This window comes from Panthera pardus, unplaced genomic scaffold (genome assembly GCF_024362965.1).
Source record: "Panthera pardus isolate Hobbes unplaced genomic scaffold, ASM2436296v1 HiC_scaffold_17, whole genome shotgun sequence".
Classification (NCBI taxonomy): domain Eukaryota; kingdom Metazoa; phylum Chordata; class Mammalia; order Carnivora; family Felidae; genus Panthera; species Panthera pardus.
This window is the reverse complement of record NW_026526732.1, coordinates 101689275-101707621: the sequence shown is the minus strand read 5'-3', so window position 1 is coordinate 101707621 and position 18347 is coordinate 101689275. Positions and strand designations below refer to the sequence as shown.

Here is an 18347-nt window from a genome sequence, read left to right as displayed (position 1 = left end):
ATTCTCATTTTATTAGGTTATTTCCTTTAAAATAAGGTTATTCAAGGGCATGGAGATATTGCATAACTCTCTTCAAGTCATGAATTGCTTCTCTGTGTAAGAGGCCACTCAATCAATGTTTCCACTGGATTTGTCACCCCTTTACCCATGATGTTTATGGGAACAAAGTACTGTATAAATTCAATAAGAACAAAACACTAAAGGCAGTTGGGATTCTTCCTGTTAGCTACCCTAATTACACATTTTTGGGCTTTCCCCATCCACAGTTGTCTTCCTCTTGTTGGGTATGTGAAATTAATGTCTAACTTCCTTAATGTAACTTAACTATATGTTTTTATTCTATTTCCTGAGTGCCCTGTAAACATATTGCTTCATCTACGTATTTTAGGCTCCAGATTGCTAAATGACAGAGATCAAGTGTATATAATTTTCTTTGTGTAGCACCAAATAGTGACCCTGGCTAATTTTACAAGTTGCTGCTAAGAGTGAGCATCCAAAGCTTCCTTACCAGAAATCATTGAAGTAATGAAAAGTGAATGATTGAACACAAACTTTTTCCCTTTTGAAGAAAATAGAAGAAAATGTGGCTCATTGATAAAAATAAGAATGACACTTTGAGCAGGAATTTTCATGTTCCAGGGATGAACAGTACTTTTTTAAGACTGAAGCATGCATTACTCAAGATATTAAGGTACCAAATGCACAACATTTGGGGTCTGAATTCTGCAGCTGGTGGTGCTGTGTGACGTTTGGGGAATCCTTTTACTTTCTGAGCCTTAATTTTTATCTCTAAATAGGCATGGGAGATAAGAAACAGATGACCTCTATGATCTCTCCTGCTTGTAAATCTCTATCACTACAATTCTATTGTTCTCTAGTAGAGCTGCTGAAAAGTCACTGTAGAGGAAATGACTTGACCCTGGTTTCCTGAGTAGGAATTCGTTCATTCAACAACTTTTCCACACATCTATGATGCTGTTTGTCCCATACAACTATGATAATATTGCAGTGGCTCCCATACTATCCCCATTTAAATAGAGATGTATAATAAATCACCATGAGAAAACAAATGACAATTTAACAAAAAACTAACACAGCTTACCTGGGCACCACCTGCACTTCCCCAAACCGTGAAGTTTTGGAACACGGTGAGGCCCTTGCCATTATCCCAAGGTGGCTGAAATTGAGGGTATACAAAGAGGCCACACCTCGAAAGTAAAACAAAGAGTGAAAATCAGCCACTTTCCATGTTTCAAATGTCCCACTTTTTCACATTGGAAAATATAAAATGAAGGTAATGAGTAAGGACAGTAGAGATAACATCCTTGACCCCTTGTCCAGTCCAGCATTGCCCATCCCTCAGTCTTTCCTCTCTGTTACCCTCTATCACCTGCTCTTGAATCTCAGCAGATGAAGACTGCCACCATCCCAGTCTGTTCTCCCAGTCTCTCTCTAGGTTCACCCTTCCTAGGGGTGTGGATACCTGTGCCTTGCCCATCAGAACATTCTAGAAAGTGAACACCAGAACCGTTCTCCCTCAAACTTTTGTTCTTCTCCTTGAAATGTCCTACTTTCACAGTATTCTGGGTACCTTCTTTGCTCACACTACAGGGCTTCTGACAGCTCCTTGGTAAAACGTCATAATCTTCATGATAAATTCATGGCATATGTGCTAATCCTATCTTCAGCTGGCCCTTCAACATAACACAGCAATTGTTCTTAATCCTTATTCCACTCATCTATCACTATCCATCATAGCAGTATTCCTATACTATTATCATTGTAATTATTTATAGCTATCAATTTTTGAGTTCCTACTGTATTCCAGGTGTTCTCTTATGTACATTATATGAGTCATCTCTAAAGACCACATCAAACTTTCAGTGTAGATCTGAAATTTTATAAATGAGGGACCTGACTCTTAAATAAACAACAACAACCAAGCCAGTTTTCTAGGAGTAAAGACAAAATTTGAAGTAGGGCCTGACTTTGAAGTCTGAATTTTTCCCATGTTTCCAACATACTTCCCAGATCTTGCTCTTAGCAGAAGACCTTACTTCCATGTACCAAAGATATTGAACAAGTCCCCTTCCCTATTAATGGGTACATGTCACAGGCAAAGAGCCTCTTCCCAAAGGCTCCTCACCCCACTGGGCTCCTGAGACCAGTCACTCCTGCTTCCTGGTTGCTCCTAATCACTTGGAACTTTAACTTCTCTACTAAATTCTCCTCTGGACACAAAAGATGCACTCTTTCCTGCTGCCCTCTCAAGTGACTTCCCTGTCACTTTCCTTCCCTTCAATACCAAACTTTTATGATCCCAAATGCATACAAAGGCACGTCCATCAAATCTTACATGCATGCCCCAGATTACACCCTCTCTGAGAGCATTGTACAAAAAAAATGTTCAATTATTACCCTTACATCAAAATTACAGACGAATTTCCCCAAGGTTACCTTGTACAAGAATGTGCAATATTCTGAGTGAAGGAGAGAAGTGGAGATTGTGATGCTTGGCTGGTCACAAGATGAAAAAAGTAGCCCAAACCAGCAACATACACCCTGTTTCCCTACAGAAATTAAGGATAGTTAAATAATAGTTATTCCAGATACAATGAAGTTGCCAGAGAGAAAGACTCTTCTATGTGAATATTCTGCTTTTTTATTTACTTTCTGTTGAGGTATATTCATACTTCCATTTACTCTTCACACACCGCCATCTTTCCCCCAACCCTGCCTCACCTCAGGGATCAGAAATACTCTCATTTTTCTTCCCCCACACAGCTCAGCTCAACTGTAATTTGCCAACCTTAATATGTGATATCTCATGTTAAAATGTTCTTGTAATCTTCCATACAGGGAATCTTACTTTGTCATCAATCCAAGCCCTCCTCTTTGGTGTACGCAACAGTATATAGGGGCAAAGGCGTACCTTAAAGCCAAGTCTACACAAAGCATCCTCTCCAATCCTTTGAACAAATCAAAGATTTGGCTATGGGATGAAGGCCAGTGATTGTACTAACTATGCCTTAGTTCTGAGACATGGTGTCTGAGCTCAAACACATCTTGAATCTCCCCAGTGTACTTTATATTCACTAGATTAATCACCTTAATATTTCTTTGTTTTAATTTTTTGTATTATTATTATTTATTCTTGAGAGACAGAGCATGAGCGAGGGAGGGGCACAGCGAGAGAGGGACACAGAATCTGAAGCAGACTCCAGGCTCCGAGCTGTCAGCACAGAGCACGATGTGGGGCTCAGACTCACAAGCTGTGAGATCATGACCTAAACCAAAGTCAGACGCTCAACCAACTGAGCCACCCAGGTGCCCCAACCTTAATATTTCTTTATATGATTTCCTATCTAAATAATTTGATGGATTTTATATGTTCATATAAAACTTAAATTCTCCATTAGACCATATGAGTTTTGGGCTATAATTCTGAACAAATTGAACACAATGGATTATCTTTCCAAACTCGATAATGTACCTACAATTTAATCATCACTGTGTAATATAATTTAAGAGGGAGTAGAAAACTAACTCCCTGAAGAGTTTATTATTGTACACAAAGGTCTTTTGGTTGGCCTACCTAATGTTCACAAAAATGGTTACTTTGTTTCCAACATTTTGTTTATTTTATTATAATTTTTTAGAGACAGAGTAAATACACACGCAAGCAAGGGAGAGGAGCAGAGGAAGAGAGAGGGACAGAAAGAGAGGGGGAGAGAGAGAGAGAGAGAGACGGAGAGAGAGAAAGCGTGTGTGTCTTCAGCAGGTCCCATGCTCAGCTCCGAGCCTCACACAGGGCTCGATCCCACAACCCCTTGGGATCATGACCTGAGCGGAAATCAAGAGTCAGAGGCTCAACTGACTAAGCCACCCAGGAGCCTTTATTTCCAATGTCTTAAAATCGGGAGACTTGATATAAAAATTCAGACTTTCAGTTTTTTAATAATACTGAGCCCAAATTCCTATGGGATAGCCAGGGACCAGCTGAAGCTAAGAAGTGCCCACCTTCTTGGATTATGGCTATTTTTTCATAGGCCACACCCTTTCTGCTTCACTTATATATGATTCTAGCCCAGCCCCTATGGATATCTGAATTTTCAACCTCTAATGTCAGGCAGTAAAGTAAATAGTATGTTGGCTATTCTTTGTTTCAGTAGGAGGGAAGAAGGGCCAATAGACCAAGCTGCTGGACTACTTGCTATACAATTCTGTGCACGTTTTCTCTCTCAGCCAGAGAGGCTGGTCTGAGGCCAAGATGCTCGTGTCTACCTATAGAACAGAACTCAAGAAACAGGCTCCTCAGCCAGCCTCAGGTCTACAGGGACAAAGGAAGCTACAGAGACTTCCACACAGTTTATCCCTGATCACTTGGGGGCATGACATGGCCTAGCTGGTAAGACTGTGAGAAAGCTGGAGTGTCCCTTCTGTGAGCAACTCATTTCCTGGGAGAATGTGCTACAGGACTAGGACAGCATCAGGTCATAGAAGAGAGAATGTAAAGCAAAAGGGATTGTGATGCTGTGGCACCCAACAAGGCATTAAATGTCTTTCTATAAAACAATACGTCAGTGCCACAGTTACCTGTATATAGGGCTTGGTGGGACTGTCCTGTGAATGTCTCGTTAAAAGTTTTTTAAAGTTTAGTGTGCATGCAACATAGAGTTGTAACAACATTTAGCAAACAAAAACACTGAAGCCCAGTGAGATTTAAATTTCAGATTGAAAACACTATTTTTTAATATGAGTATATCTCAAATATTGTATAGGATATACTTTACTAAAAATGTATTAGTTATATTTCAAAGATTTAAATTTATCCACGTATGCTGTGTTTTGTCTGGAAACCCTAACCTGGGGCATATGATATACAGATTTTTAGGCCCCACCTCTAGATATTCAGACTTAACAGGTACTGAAGGTTATGGTGAAGGGTTGGAGGACAGTATTCTGTACTTTTGAGCACCATAGGTGGTTCCAATATCGTTGATCTTTTGAGCCCATTTTGACAACTACTTCTCTGGAGGTGAATGAGATACTAACACTATACTGTTTAGTCATCAAGGGATCCAGGAGATGTTCAAAGACAGGAGAGACACTGGAAAGAATGAACTTCCTGGTGACTTTCCCATGAGCTGCCTTAACAGCCCACTGCACATGGAAGCCATGGTAGAAAACTGAAGGAGGATAGAGACCTAGACAATTAGGTTGGGAATCTGTTACCAGATCCCCACAAAAAGATGATCTAACTCAGTACAAGTTATATTTATTTTCAATTTTTCTTTTCCTTAGAAATAATTGCCTTTTTCCTAACTTAGAACCAAGTGTGATAATAATACTCATAGTAAAGATTTCTAAAGAAGATGCTATTGTCCAGGTACCAGATTTTAGAGTCTCCTTTACTTTCACAATTCTGAATTATGTATTATTATTACAGTTTCACATACAAATCAAAGCCAAACTGAGATACCACCTCACACCAGTCACAGTGGCTAAAATGAACAAATCAAGAAACTATAGATGCTAGCGAGGATGTGGAGAAACGGAAACCCTCTTGCACTGTTGGTGGGAATGCAAACTGGTGAAGCTACTCTGAAAAACAGTGTGGATGTTCCTCAAAAAACTGAAAATAGAACTACGCTATGACCCAGGAATAGCACTACTAGGAATTAACCCAAGGGATACAGGAGTGCTAATGCACCAGGGCACATGTACCCCAATGTTTATACCAGTGCTTTCAACAATACCCAAATTATGGAAAGAGTCTAAATGTCCATTCACTGATGAATGGATAAAGAATATTTATATATAAAATGGAATACTACTTGACAGTGAGAAAGAATGAAATTACGCCATTTACAGCAACATGGGTGGAACTGGAGGGTATCACACTAAATGAAATTAGTCAGTCAGGGAAAGACAGATATCATATGTTTTCACTCATATGTGGATCTTGAGAAACTTAACAGAAGACCATGGGGAAAGGGAAGGTGGGAAAAAATGTTACAAACAGAGAGAGGGAGGCAAACCTTAAGAGATTCTTCAATACAGAAAACAAACTGAGGGTTAATGGGGGTGGTGGAGAAGAGGGGAAAATGGGTGCTAGGCATGGAGGAAGGAACTTGTTGGGATGAGCACTGGGTGTTGTATGTAAGGCAATCTGATAATAAATTATATTAAAATAATGAATTAATAAATTAAATAAAATGCTACACTTTTACCCTAAAAAAATTATTACAATTTCACAAAGAAATTGAATCTTGTAGATGTTGAGTAACTTCCTCAAAGTCACAGAGCTAATAACTCAGAGCCAACTCAATTCATGTCCAAACCTGGAAGTGTCAGAGATTGTAGGCTAAAGGAGAGAAATAAAGGCAAGACCCAGAATCAGGATGCCAAACAATGGGGCACAAGTGAAGAAATGTAAACAGTAGGATGCAATGCAAAGTCATGTCACCAGGTCAAGGGCAGAACCAAAAGGAAGTCCATAGGCCTTCCCAATAGTGGATAAAATATACTGAGCAACATTCTTTGCAGAAGTCAATGTATCATGGACATTCTAGTGGGAGACATTCTAGAGAAAAATTAATTAAGTGTCCATGTAAACCAGCTCCTTGAAAGATGCATTTGTGGTCATGAGAAAAGAGTAACTTAACCTTTCAGATACCAGGTAAAATCTGTTGGACAAGACTGGAGTATTGTTTGATATTGCTACATAAATATAGATTTCCTAAAAATTGGACATCATTTTTCAGTTCAGACTTAACTAAGAGTTGTTCTGTTCACACCAAAATTCCAGACAGTATAAAATCCCTACCATTCCTAGCAAATGGAAAAACGGCATGCTCAGTTCAGAGGGCACAGAGAGTCGCATGGGTGAGGATGTGAGCTAATTCCCAGTAGTCAACAGGAAAAGACATTTTGAAGAGTATGTTTAAGGAAGATGAGGGGTCTTAAACTCCAGCATTATGGGGTTGAGCATTATCAAGACATCGACATAAAGTTAATGAGGACTGTCTACTGACATAGTTGTTTTGAACAACAGAAGAAAAAATTGAGATTTGGGGAGTATATTCCCGTGATTCATCACTTATATACAACACCCAGTGCTCATCCCAACAAGTGCCCTCCTCAATACCCATAACTCAAGCTTTGCGCAGTGGCAGTATTGTACCCAATGAGGTTTATCCGAGGCGTGATTATTGCTAATTGAAAACCCAGTGCCCATAACTCATTTTCCCAACCCCTCCCCACCACCTACCCTCATCAACCCTCAGTTTGTACTCTGTCTCTTCTGGTTTGCCTCCCTCTCTGTTTTTAACTTACTTTTCCTTCCCTTCCCCTCTGATCTTCTGTTAAGTTTCTCAAATTCCACATGAGTGAAAACATATGATATCCGTCTTTTTCTGACTGACTTATTTCACTTAGCATAACACCCTCCAATTCCAACCACGTTGTGGCAAATGGCAAGATTTCGTTCTTTTTCATTGCTGAATAGTATTCCTGTGTGTGTGTGTGTGTGTGTGTGTGTGTGTGTGTGTGTGTGTTTATCACATCTTTTTTATCCATTCATCTATCAATGGACACTTGGGCTCTTTCCATAATTTGGCAATTGTTGATAACACTGCCATAAACATTGGGGTACATGTGCCCCTATAAATCAGCACTTCTGTATCCTTTGCATAAATTCCTAGTAGTGCTATTGCTGGGCCACAGGGTGATTCTATTTTAATTTTTTGAGGAACCACCAAACTGTTTTCCAGAGTGGCTGCACGAGTTTGCATTCCCAATAATGCAAGAGGGCTCCCCTTTCTCCATATCCTCACCAACATCTGTTGTTGCCTGAGTCGTTAATTTTAGCTACTCTAACAGGTGTGAATATCTCAGTGTGGTTTTGTGTCTTCCTGATGATAAGTGATGTTGAGCATGTTTTCATGTGTCTGTTAGCCATCTGGATGTCTTCTTTGGAAACGTGTCTATTCATGTCTTCTGCCCATTTCTTCACTGGATTGTTTATTTTTTGAGTGTTGAACTTGGTAAGTTCTTCATAGATTTTTGACACTAACCCTTTATCTGATATGTCATTTGTAAATATCTTCCATACTGTATACACTGTATGTTAGCTAACTTGACAATACATTATCAAAAAAACAAAAGAAAGAAAAGATTGAGATTGTCAGCAATGTCTATGGAACACTAACGCATGCCATGATGAATAATGATGTTAGGACAGGACACAAAAAAGTGTTAGAACTGAAGGAGGAAGTTCTGGCCTGCTCAGGGGCAGAGCTCTCTGTCACAGCCTTTCATACAGCTTAAGGAGTTTTACTCCATTGTGGGCACAGGAGGACCAACAATAGAGACTCCAAGGACACTCTTTTACTTGTAGCTGTTCTCTATCCTTAGGTTGAGTAAACTCATTTCAGCCCATAGCTTCAGTCATTCTAGACTAATACTTTATTGACTTCATTTCCTAAATGAAAGAAGTTTAGGTATTATTAAAGGTAGCTCTCTGAACCTGAGTAGTCAACTGGCAGTCATTAAAAGCAGTACTCTCTACAGAAGGGGACTTTCAAGAGCCTTGTCCTCTAGGTGTGCTACATGTTCCACTAGGAAGCTACATACATACACACACACACACACACACACATACACACACATACCCCCCACAACCAAGTAAAGTCAACATGCAGGAAAACTCAAACAAGTTGTTTTAAAACCAGCAATCCTCAACTTCTGCCTCATGTGAGAAGAGGAACCAATGCCCCAGTGCCCTAATCCCTGGAGGACTTCTGCCTCCTGGGAAGCATAAGTGAGGACCAGAGTCCTCTGAAAGTTCCACTGACACTGGAAGCCTGACCAGTAGGCATCAGCAAGGACCTGATCGAGGAGCCAGCACATGCTGACACAACCACAATGCTGTTTCCTTAACTTCAGCTTGTTATTCACTGTGTGCCTGAAGGCTCTTTCATCCTGGGTATTTGTAATTAGCCAGCCGTTCCTCATTTTTAACTCAGTTACATACACACTGTTTTCTTTCTTTGTGGACTAGTGGCCTCTTTTCTCCTGTACTTCATTATTTAGGATTCTGAGCATTTCTCCAATTTCCTGAGGCCATTTAAAATTCTAATCACATGCCTCATCTACCACACGGAACTTGGCACAAGTGACTTTTGGACATGATGGAATATGAAGTTGAATTACTATTTTAGATGGTAACATGACTTAAGGAAACCTGGGCCTTCCCTAAGACTCCAATAATCTTGGGGTGGCATAGTCCAGGAATGCTGCTGTACAGAGCACAGCCTCTCATGACAAAGAATTATAGCACCTGAGGGGTTCCTGGGTGGCTCAGTCAGTTAAGCATCTGACTGTTGATTTCATAGGATCAAGCCCCGTATCAGGCTCTGCAATGACAACATGGAGCCTTCTTGGAATTCTCTATCTCTCTGTCCCTCCCCTGCTCACCCACTATCTCAAAATAAATACATGCATATATACATACATAAATATATAAATAAACTTTACAAAAAAAAAGAATTATAGCACCCAAAATACTAATACTACCATGACTGAGAAACCTGATCTAGACTAGCACTAGGTGTTGTTGAAATAACCCACTCTCCAGTAGCACATCTCCAAATTTTGGTGGAAAGACCAACATTTATATCTTTTTAAACATGCAAATCTGGCATTAGGCATTTCCAAAAAGAATACTTACTAGCATCAAATCCAGCTATCTCAATTCTTTCCTCTTGCTAGCAAACAGGACAAGTGCTCATGATTCTCAACTTCAGAAAGAACAACTGTGGCTGGGTTGGCAAATACAAGCGCCCAATATATCTCTTCAGCCCTCACAGAAACACAAGGAAGTAACATGGTTACTGACTGTTACGATTACACGAACAGAACCTTCCTCGGGGAAGTACATGTGAAGTTCCACCTTCCACACAGCCCACATTGTGGGCTATGTCTCTAGCACACGTACGAGCCATGGGAAAGCCCATGAATATATAAGCACTAAGAATTAGAGAATGGGAGCTTCTTAAACCCCCACTTTTTCTGCAAGTATATAAACAATGAGAAAGGTACATCTCACTTGGACGTACACCTCTATATCATTACCAATGAAATGCTCATTCATTACCAAGACTCTCCCAGGAGGGAAAAGATTCAGGGGCGCCTGGGTGGCTCAGTCGGTTGAGTGTCCGACTTCAGCTCAGGTCACGATCTCACGGTCCGTGAGTTCGAGCCCCGCGTCGGGGTCTGGGCTGATGGCCCAGAGCCTGGAGCCTGCTTCCGATTCTGTGTCTCCCTCTCTCTCTGCTCCTCCCCCGTTCATGCTGTCTCTCTCTGTCTCAAAAATAAATAAACGTTAAAAAAAAATTAAAAAAAAAAAAGATTCAAATATTTCAAGAATATATTCCAAGAAATTACATCCATATTCATCACCTTTGCCAGACAGGTGCTCAGAGAGTACGTATTTTGAACGAATGAATAGATTTGTAGAATCACCTGCCCTACTGTCATTAGCATTTATGGAACATCTGGGTGAACACATACATAAATATAAATGCTTTCCAAGTGCATTTTTAGTTGGGCAGAATATTGTAACTTTGGTCTTCTGTTAGCTGGTAAGGCTCACTTTTCTCATAAAAGAAGCACTTGAACAGTCAGATCACATTACTTCCCAGCCCTTTTTACTCTCCATTCCAATTGGGTATGCTACAAATGATTCATGAGGAAAAACCACATATTTATGCAGGCAGCCGGCGGCTTGTGGGGAAGGGTTTAAGGCAAGCAGGGAATTTTGTGTGGAAATCAATTCTTTGCGGAAGTCAATGTATTATGGACATTCAAGCAAGAGAAATTCCAGAGAGAAATTAACTGCCCAAGTAAGCCAGCTCCTTGAGGTGTGCATCTATAATCACTAGGAAAAAAAAGTGAGTTAACCCTTCAGGCAGCTCTTAAATATACATTAGCTATTGAGTGGGGAGAGCTAGAGAACTGAAATTGGCCTTTAAACACAGAATTCCTTACAAAATTGATTCACAAACCAGAACAAATTCCCCTCAAATTAAATGGATGTTTCCAAAGGGCTTGTCTCCAGGGTTTTTCCACGGACTATCCTAAACAGGAGTCTGGTCATGGGAAATTTCCAGTGCCTACATAAACATGGGATACTCTAGCGCTCTGAAGGTGAACAGTCCCTGGATATTTGAGAGCAAAGACTTTCAGCCTGAGGTTGACATAGGTTATGTCTACTGAAAAGATAGAGTGATGGAGCCTCTGGACAGATAATGAAATCCCCATAAATGGAGTCACAGACTTAGATGCTAGATGGTCAAGGGAAGATATCCTGAAAATGGAATGCTCTAAATGCCACAGGTGAAGCGTGGAAGAACCACCACCAATCTGTTTTGAAAAGCATGGCAAAGGCCTACATAAGGAGTATTCAGAGGAATACATACCACAAGTGCCTCAGATACTCAAACAGGAATAGCATGCTTGAATATCCTATCACTAGCAAGAAGACACAAAGCTCAGGTTTTGCTTCACAGAGAAACTGTCCCGGGCTTGGCTCAGCTGCAGCCTGGGCAGGGAGGCAGGCAGGCAGGCCACTTGTGGGTATTAAAGCTAAAAAGAAATATCACACTTGAAATCCCCTCGTCCTATGCAGGGTTGAAGACAAGTGAGCTGTTGGGTTGGCTGACTGGAAGCCAAGGTGAATTCTGTGCACTATGGCAGAGCATTTGGTCCTAGGTTCTGGGTCAGGGGAAACTGGAATCATGTGTAACCATAAATCACTGCAGACATTTAAGGACCAACTGTTTCTTCCCTGCCTGCCCACCAGGCCAGAGACTTTGAGGTCAGTCTCCTGTATATGAGAGGAAGGGTTTAGGCTATCACCATTGGTTGTCCAGCCACTAGGATTAAGTCACTTTCTTCAAGTCCAAATAAGGGCTTCAATACAGTTAATAGTTTGCCCCAATGTCAACTTCCTGGTTTTGATATTGCTATGTTGATGGTTGATATCGTGACAGTTATGGTATGGTATCTGAGGGATACCATACTGAGGGATATGGCAATGGTTATGGTTATGGTATCACTGGGGAAAGCTGGGGAAGGGTCCAGAGAAACTCTTGGTTATGTTTTTGCAACTTCTTCTAAGCTAAAACTATTTCAGAATTAAAAGCTTAAGGAAACAAAAATGAAAAATCCAAATAAATCACACAAATACAATGACTTTTAAAAAAATATTTTACCAGGGGCACCTGGGTAGCTCAGCGGGTTAAGCATCTGACTTTTGGTTTTGGCTCAAGTCATGACCTCACTCCTCATGAGCTCGGACCCTGCATCAGGCTGTCAGTGCAGAGCCTGCTTGGGATTCTCTCTCTCTCTCCTCTCTCTGCCCCTCCCCCACTTGCACATGCATGCTCTCTTTCTCTCTTTCTCTCTCTCTCAAAATAAATAAATAAACATTTAAAAAATATATATTTTTGCCAAACCACAAGAACACTTAAAAACAAAGCAGGAGAAAAGGAAACAAAAACTAAGCACACACAAAACTTGACTACGCTCCCTTTAGGGGTAGTCTGGCTCTAAACTACTCACATAATAAGACACAGAAGCCACCACCTATGTAACAGTTCCTCAGAGTACAGGAATGTCTCTGTCCTGAATACCAGAACAACACTACAAGGCAGCAGGTTTTTCTACAACATCTCTACCTATTGCACGTATTACACACTTACACACACACACACACACACACACACACACACACACATCATTATTGTAGCTTCCTTACCATCCCTTTGGAATTAAGGTCTGTTTCTAAAATATTTTCAAAATTGTCTGTGCACCATCCATATAGGATACACTTAATAAACATGAATTTAAAGCTTGCTCAGTGAGTGAAATAGCTTTCATTGGCCCAAAGGGTCAAGAGGAGTTCATAATTTTTAGGTTTTGCCACATGCACCCAGTTATCACCTATGTCTTTAGAGGTGATATATTCTAGACAACAGAATACAAAAGAGACAGCACACAGCTAAAAAAACTTCAGGGTACTGTGCGAGATTTAACACTGAGAGCTAAGTCCCACAGTATTTAAATGCTGCCCCAGATTAAACATCCTATTTTTCAGTCATCAAAATGATTGTGGTATCTTGGAATCTATTCTTTACTTTTCTCTTTCCTCCCTCCATGCTTTAAGTATGGAGTTACACTTACATTCATTCATTATATCCAATTAATTTTTACTGAACAACTAGTATATTTCAGACACTGTGCTAGGGTCTACAAGCTGATAAGCTAATGAAAAGAGAACTACAGACTTTTAAGGTCATCAAAGATGAAAATGTCAGGAATACACTAAGGAATAGTTTAATGAGCCTGTGCTACCAGCTTAAGCTAAAACCTCATCCTCCAAACATATACGTTGCATTCGTTTTCACTTTTGTACAGTAGATATAAGAGGAGGTAAGTAAATGAACAGAAATAGCATGTAATGGGAAACAAACAGCTTGCTTTGGACTCCATTTTTTCATTGCTGACTTGGTACCGTTCACAGGTCTGCAAAAGCTCAGGTGACGTATCAGCTTTTTAGATGGCCCTCTGGTCCTCTGCACACAGAACCAACACAATTATTCCAGCAGACAAGTGGCCAGGACACTTGCCCGTGGCACACTGTGCCACTCAGTGGAGCAAAGGCAGATGGACAGCACCCCTGGCATTCGATGCAGGACTTAGATACGCTCCAGCCTCATGCAGCAAGATGAATGGGACAACTTTCCTCTGGGTATTTCAATGCAGTCAAGTTATGCGGTCTGAGAAGTGTACAAAAACACAGCTCTTTGGGCCCCAAAGCTGCCAGCGTAACTGCACAACAAGCCCCATGATCGCCAACAAGTTAAATGCTGCTCTTGTTGTTCTGGGTCTAAAGTTTGGTTTCCTTCAATCAAAGCAGTTCTGCCTCCTTTCCTTACTGGCATATTAGCTGTCCCTATTAGGCACCTAAAGTGGTGTGTAAGAGCTGTGCTTGGAATAAATGTAATTAAGAGTCTGGAAGAAGGTTGAGGAGATAACCATGACTTTTATTAGGGGGTATTCAGCTAAAAGTAATTAAGAACAGATGATCAGAGAGACAGAGACAGAAGTGCATTCTCTGGGTTCCTCAGAAATCTGGCACAATTGTCATGACTCAATAGATGCTCAGATGAGTGTCCTAGAAGACTGAGAGGCCCTTAACCCTTCGGGACATGATCCACAGGATAGAATCATTAAAAGGGGAAATGAGGGGCGCCTGGTAGCTCACTCCGTTAAACAGCCAACTCTCGATTTGGCTCAGGTCATGATCTCTCAGTTTGTGAGTTTGAGCCCTGTGTCTGGCTCTGCACTGGCAGCAAGAAGCCTGCTTGGGATCCTCTGTCTCCCTCTGTCTCTCTGCCTCTCTTCTGCTCACTCCCTCAAAATAAAAAAAAAATAAACTTTAAAAAAAATTAATAAAGGCAAAACTAAATGGCCTTCCCTCCTACTCTGATGTAATTCTTCATTCGTGGATCTATGGTTAAACCGTACTCTAAAAAATTAATTTCTCAGAGTTTAGGGAGAAATTTGCCAAGAAAAAGTAATATTAAGTTGTACTAAATAATAGGATAAAAAAGGTCATCAGAGTGTGTTTTATTTGTCTTGGAATCTGATGTGATCTCATATACCTCATGACTTTGCTGACCCTCAGTTCTTAGGAATTAAGTTGTTTCTTGATACTAGTGTGCAACACCTCTTAAAGGGTAACAATATACGGGGCACCTGGGTGGCTCAGTCAGTTAAGCATCTGACTTTTGATTTTGGCTCTGGTCATAATCTCACTGTTCATGGGATTGAGCCCCACATCGGGCTCTGTGCTGACAGCGTGTAGCCTGCTTTGGATTCTCTCTCTCTGCCCCTCCCCTGCTCATGTTCCCTCCCTCACTCTCTTTCTCAAAACAAATAAACATTCCAAAAGAGCAACAATATGAACACATTAATACAGGAAGATAATGAAGATTTAATGAGTAATTATTATTGGAATTGAGACAAAAATCAGCAACCACAGCAGACAACTCAGGAAGATATTGTAGTTTGCGTTAATCGAAAGGACCAGAAAGTAACCAATATCTACTTTGTTTTGCTACCTATAGATATTGCTTCAAAGAGTGTTCACAGGAATTCTGAGAGAAATGATTACGTTTATTCTAAAGCACTTGTTTACCATAAAAATCATTAAGTTGTTTCTTGATACTAGTGTGCAACAAGTAAACACTTTCTACCATTCTACCACTGCCACCACTCCAAATAACTTTCGGAGTTAATTTTATGGCCTCTCAGCTCTGAGCTTCCTGGGAGAACTACAGATCTTACCTCGACAACGTTGGTGGGATTGCGAATATAGATACCAGATGGCGTCAACATTTCAGGACTGGAGAGTCCTTCGGTGCCAGAAACACTGATGATCACATTGTTTCTTATTACATTTCCCTGTACTGGCCAGGCTAATTTAAGAAAAGACAAATCAAACCCAGGGGAGACACAAACATAATTAAAATTTACATAACTCGATGGTCTTGCTTCTACTAATGCACGTTATGGTTTACATAATGCATACATAAATATACATGCATATATTATGCATAAATATACATGCATATATATGCATAATATATGCATAATATATGCATATATATATATATAAAATGTTCAGTATGTTTCACAAATTAAGGTACCTAACATTTTGCCATCAGACCCGTCTATCAAATACATGACAACTTAAGCATGATGTAATGGATTTAAAAGCACTTTACATACTTACCAATTTTTCTTTCAGAAGTAGCCTCCCAAGAGGTATATCTTCTGTCCATGTCTGTACCTGAGAACAAAAGGTCATGTTACTTCATTCAGCACATTTCATGCCCCCCAGAAAACCGAGGGATATGGCAACGCTAGTTCTTATTCCGGGTGCGCCTTATTTTAAATTTGTTTTTATGTTTTCAATCTATGAACCATACAAAGAGAAACAGATTATACAGGCTTTTTAGTTCTAGAGTATTGCAGTGAATCAGAAGTTCATCTAAAAAAAATAAAGAACAAAGAAACAGATGTAATGTTTCACCTCTTAGGAAGAGTTTAAGTGTCTCCATGATCAAATACCACATGTTGTCCATGTGTCAACTCCAGCCCCTCCCCTAGCTGTTCAAATTGGCTACCAACTATTCTGCAGGCTACACTCTTCCCCTGGAAGATGTGGAATGTTCTGGAACAACAGGCTGGACAGTACCTGGGACCCTCATGCCTAAACCAATGAAGTTTGGAATAGAAGAGAATGAAAGAGCATGGGCCATGCTATAGAGAACGATTAGCTATGTATGCGACATCAGTAAAGAGCAGCCCCACAGACCCTTCTCCTCACTAGGTATTTAGGTATTTGGCTCCCCGTTTTCATGAATCTGAGTTTACAAACTCATTTTGCATGAAATCGAGTACTTTATAATACACTAATAAACAAACATCTAATTTCATCACCTGCAGTATAATAGATGTCCAGAGCCTCTAATCCACAATAAACATTAAGGGCTAAATTAAATTCCTCCTGCAGGTTTTCTTCTTGCCTAGTTAATGTCTATTCCACGTAACTGTTTTCTGCTAAATTAATATCGTTAGGGTACCTTCCTACACTTCCGCTCCAGGTTTCAGCAAACGTTTCCCCTCACACAGACAAAAGGAAGAATAGACAAAGTCAATCCTACACCTGTTATTTTAACTGCCCTGTAGCTGCCCTTTCTCAATCAAAAGATTTTCCTGCACGTGATTGCCACTATTATCCTTAGCTCTTTGTCTTTTAGAGCTGGAGTTTGTTTTAAAGCAAATTTATATGATCCATATTTTCTCACTCAACAGTTTCCCTCTCAGGATTAGGACATTATAGCTTTTTTCTCGACAGATCATTCTTAAATGAAACACATACATGTCCCCACTGATGGTATCACAGAATTAATTTAAATATAAAATACTATTTAACAAATCCAGTTAGAGGCTCACTTTCATTGAAACCTCTGATTTGCTTTTGTATTCCAATATATTCAAAGACCCTTTGTTTATTAATTAATTCATTTCTTTCAACAAATAGACCTACAATGCACTAGTTAATGTGCTAAATGCTAAGGAAACAATGTTCACATGAAAGCTGGTGATACAAATAGACATTAATCATATGATTAGAAACATAGTAGATAATAATTTTAAATCAATAAATAATGATTGGGACTAAAAGAGCTTAAATAGAGGGACTTGACTTAGGAGTGTGGGAGAGAAACTTTATAGGAGGACAATGAGCAGTATGAGCAGAGGGAAAAGCTTATGTAAAAGCCCTGAGACAAAAAAAAAGTGGTCTTTTGAAAGAATTAAAGTAAAATAGGGTAGTTAGAATACAAAGGAATAGAAAAAGAGCAGGACAAGTTTACAAATATCAATATAGGTGAAATCATGGAGGGAGTCTTCTTTTTTAATTTTTTTTAATGTTCACTCATTTTTGAGAGAGAAGCAGAGACAGAACATGAGCAGGGGAGGAGCAGAGAGAGAGGGAGACACAGAAGCTGAAGCAGGCTCCAGGCTCTGAGCTGTCAGCACAGAGCCCAACACAGGGCTCAAACTTATGAGCATGGAGATCGTGACCAGAGCCAAAGTGCAACACTTAACCAACTAAGCTACCCAGGCACTCCACGGAGGGAATCTTCTAAGCCAGGTTAAGGATTTAGGACTGTAATCTAAGAGCAATAAGAAATTCTTAAAGATTTTTAAGGATGAGTGAAATGATGCAATTTGAGTTTTCTAAGAATACTTCTGGGTTCTGCAAGGGGAATAAACTTTAGGAGAAAAAATGGATACAAGTGATGAAGCAGAGGTTTCTGAAATATGAGCTTCTTTAGCAAGCCTAAGGAGCAGCTGAGAACAGAATTCAGGATTTTTAACTCCGTGTCCAACATCAAGGTTTAACATACCATGAGACTTTGCAGAGATTTATTTACATGACTTTGAATTATTGTGGAAATTGCGGACAGTAAATTTGAAAACCTCTCATTTCATATTTATTAAACCTGAATCAAAAGGTCACCTTTAAAAGATCAGTTTCTTATTGATAAAGTTTAGGAAGCTAATTACTGATGGGTAAATTGAAATTCAGAATTTTAAATTTAATTTATTATTTCAGACAGAGAGAGTGCAAGTAGGAGGGAGGGACACAGAGACAGGAAGACACAGAATCTGAATATCAGACTCTGCTTGTGAGCACAATCTGA

General features: G+C 39.9%; 1 protein-coding gene and 1 pseudogene across 2 annotated transcripts in view; one reads left to right on the top strand and one right to left on the bottom strand.

Moving 5' to 3' along the window:
* Positions 1 to 18347, bottom strand: part of PKHD1 (PKHD1 ciliary IPT domain containing fibrocystin/polyductin) — a 488429-nt gene that overhangs the window by 267840 nt on the left and 202242 nt on the right. For both annotated transcript variants that reach the window (XR_002082091.2, XM_019457395.2), the window contains exons 42-45: positions 15866 to 15922; positions 15418 to 15548; positions 2458 to 2570; positions 1103 to 1208 (exon numbers count right to left, since the gene is read on the bottom strand). Coding sequence is in view for 1 of the 2 variants with exons in the window: in XM_019457395.2 (XP_019312940.2) it covers positions 1103 to 1208; positions 2458 to 2570; positions 15418 to 15548; positions 15866 to 15922 (407 nt within the window). In the remaining variant the exon portion in view is untranslated. The remainder of the gene's footprint in view (positions 1 to 1102; positions 1209 to 2457; positions 2571 to 15417; positions 15549 to 15865; positions 15923 to 18347) is intronic.
* On the top strand, positions 7161 to 7232 carry LOC128777942 (U4 spliceosomal RNA; annotated as a pseudogene).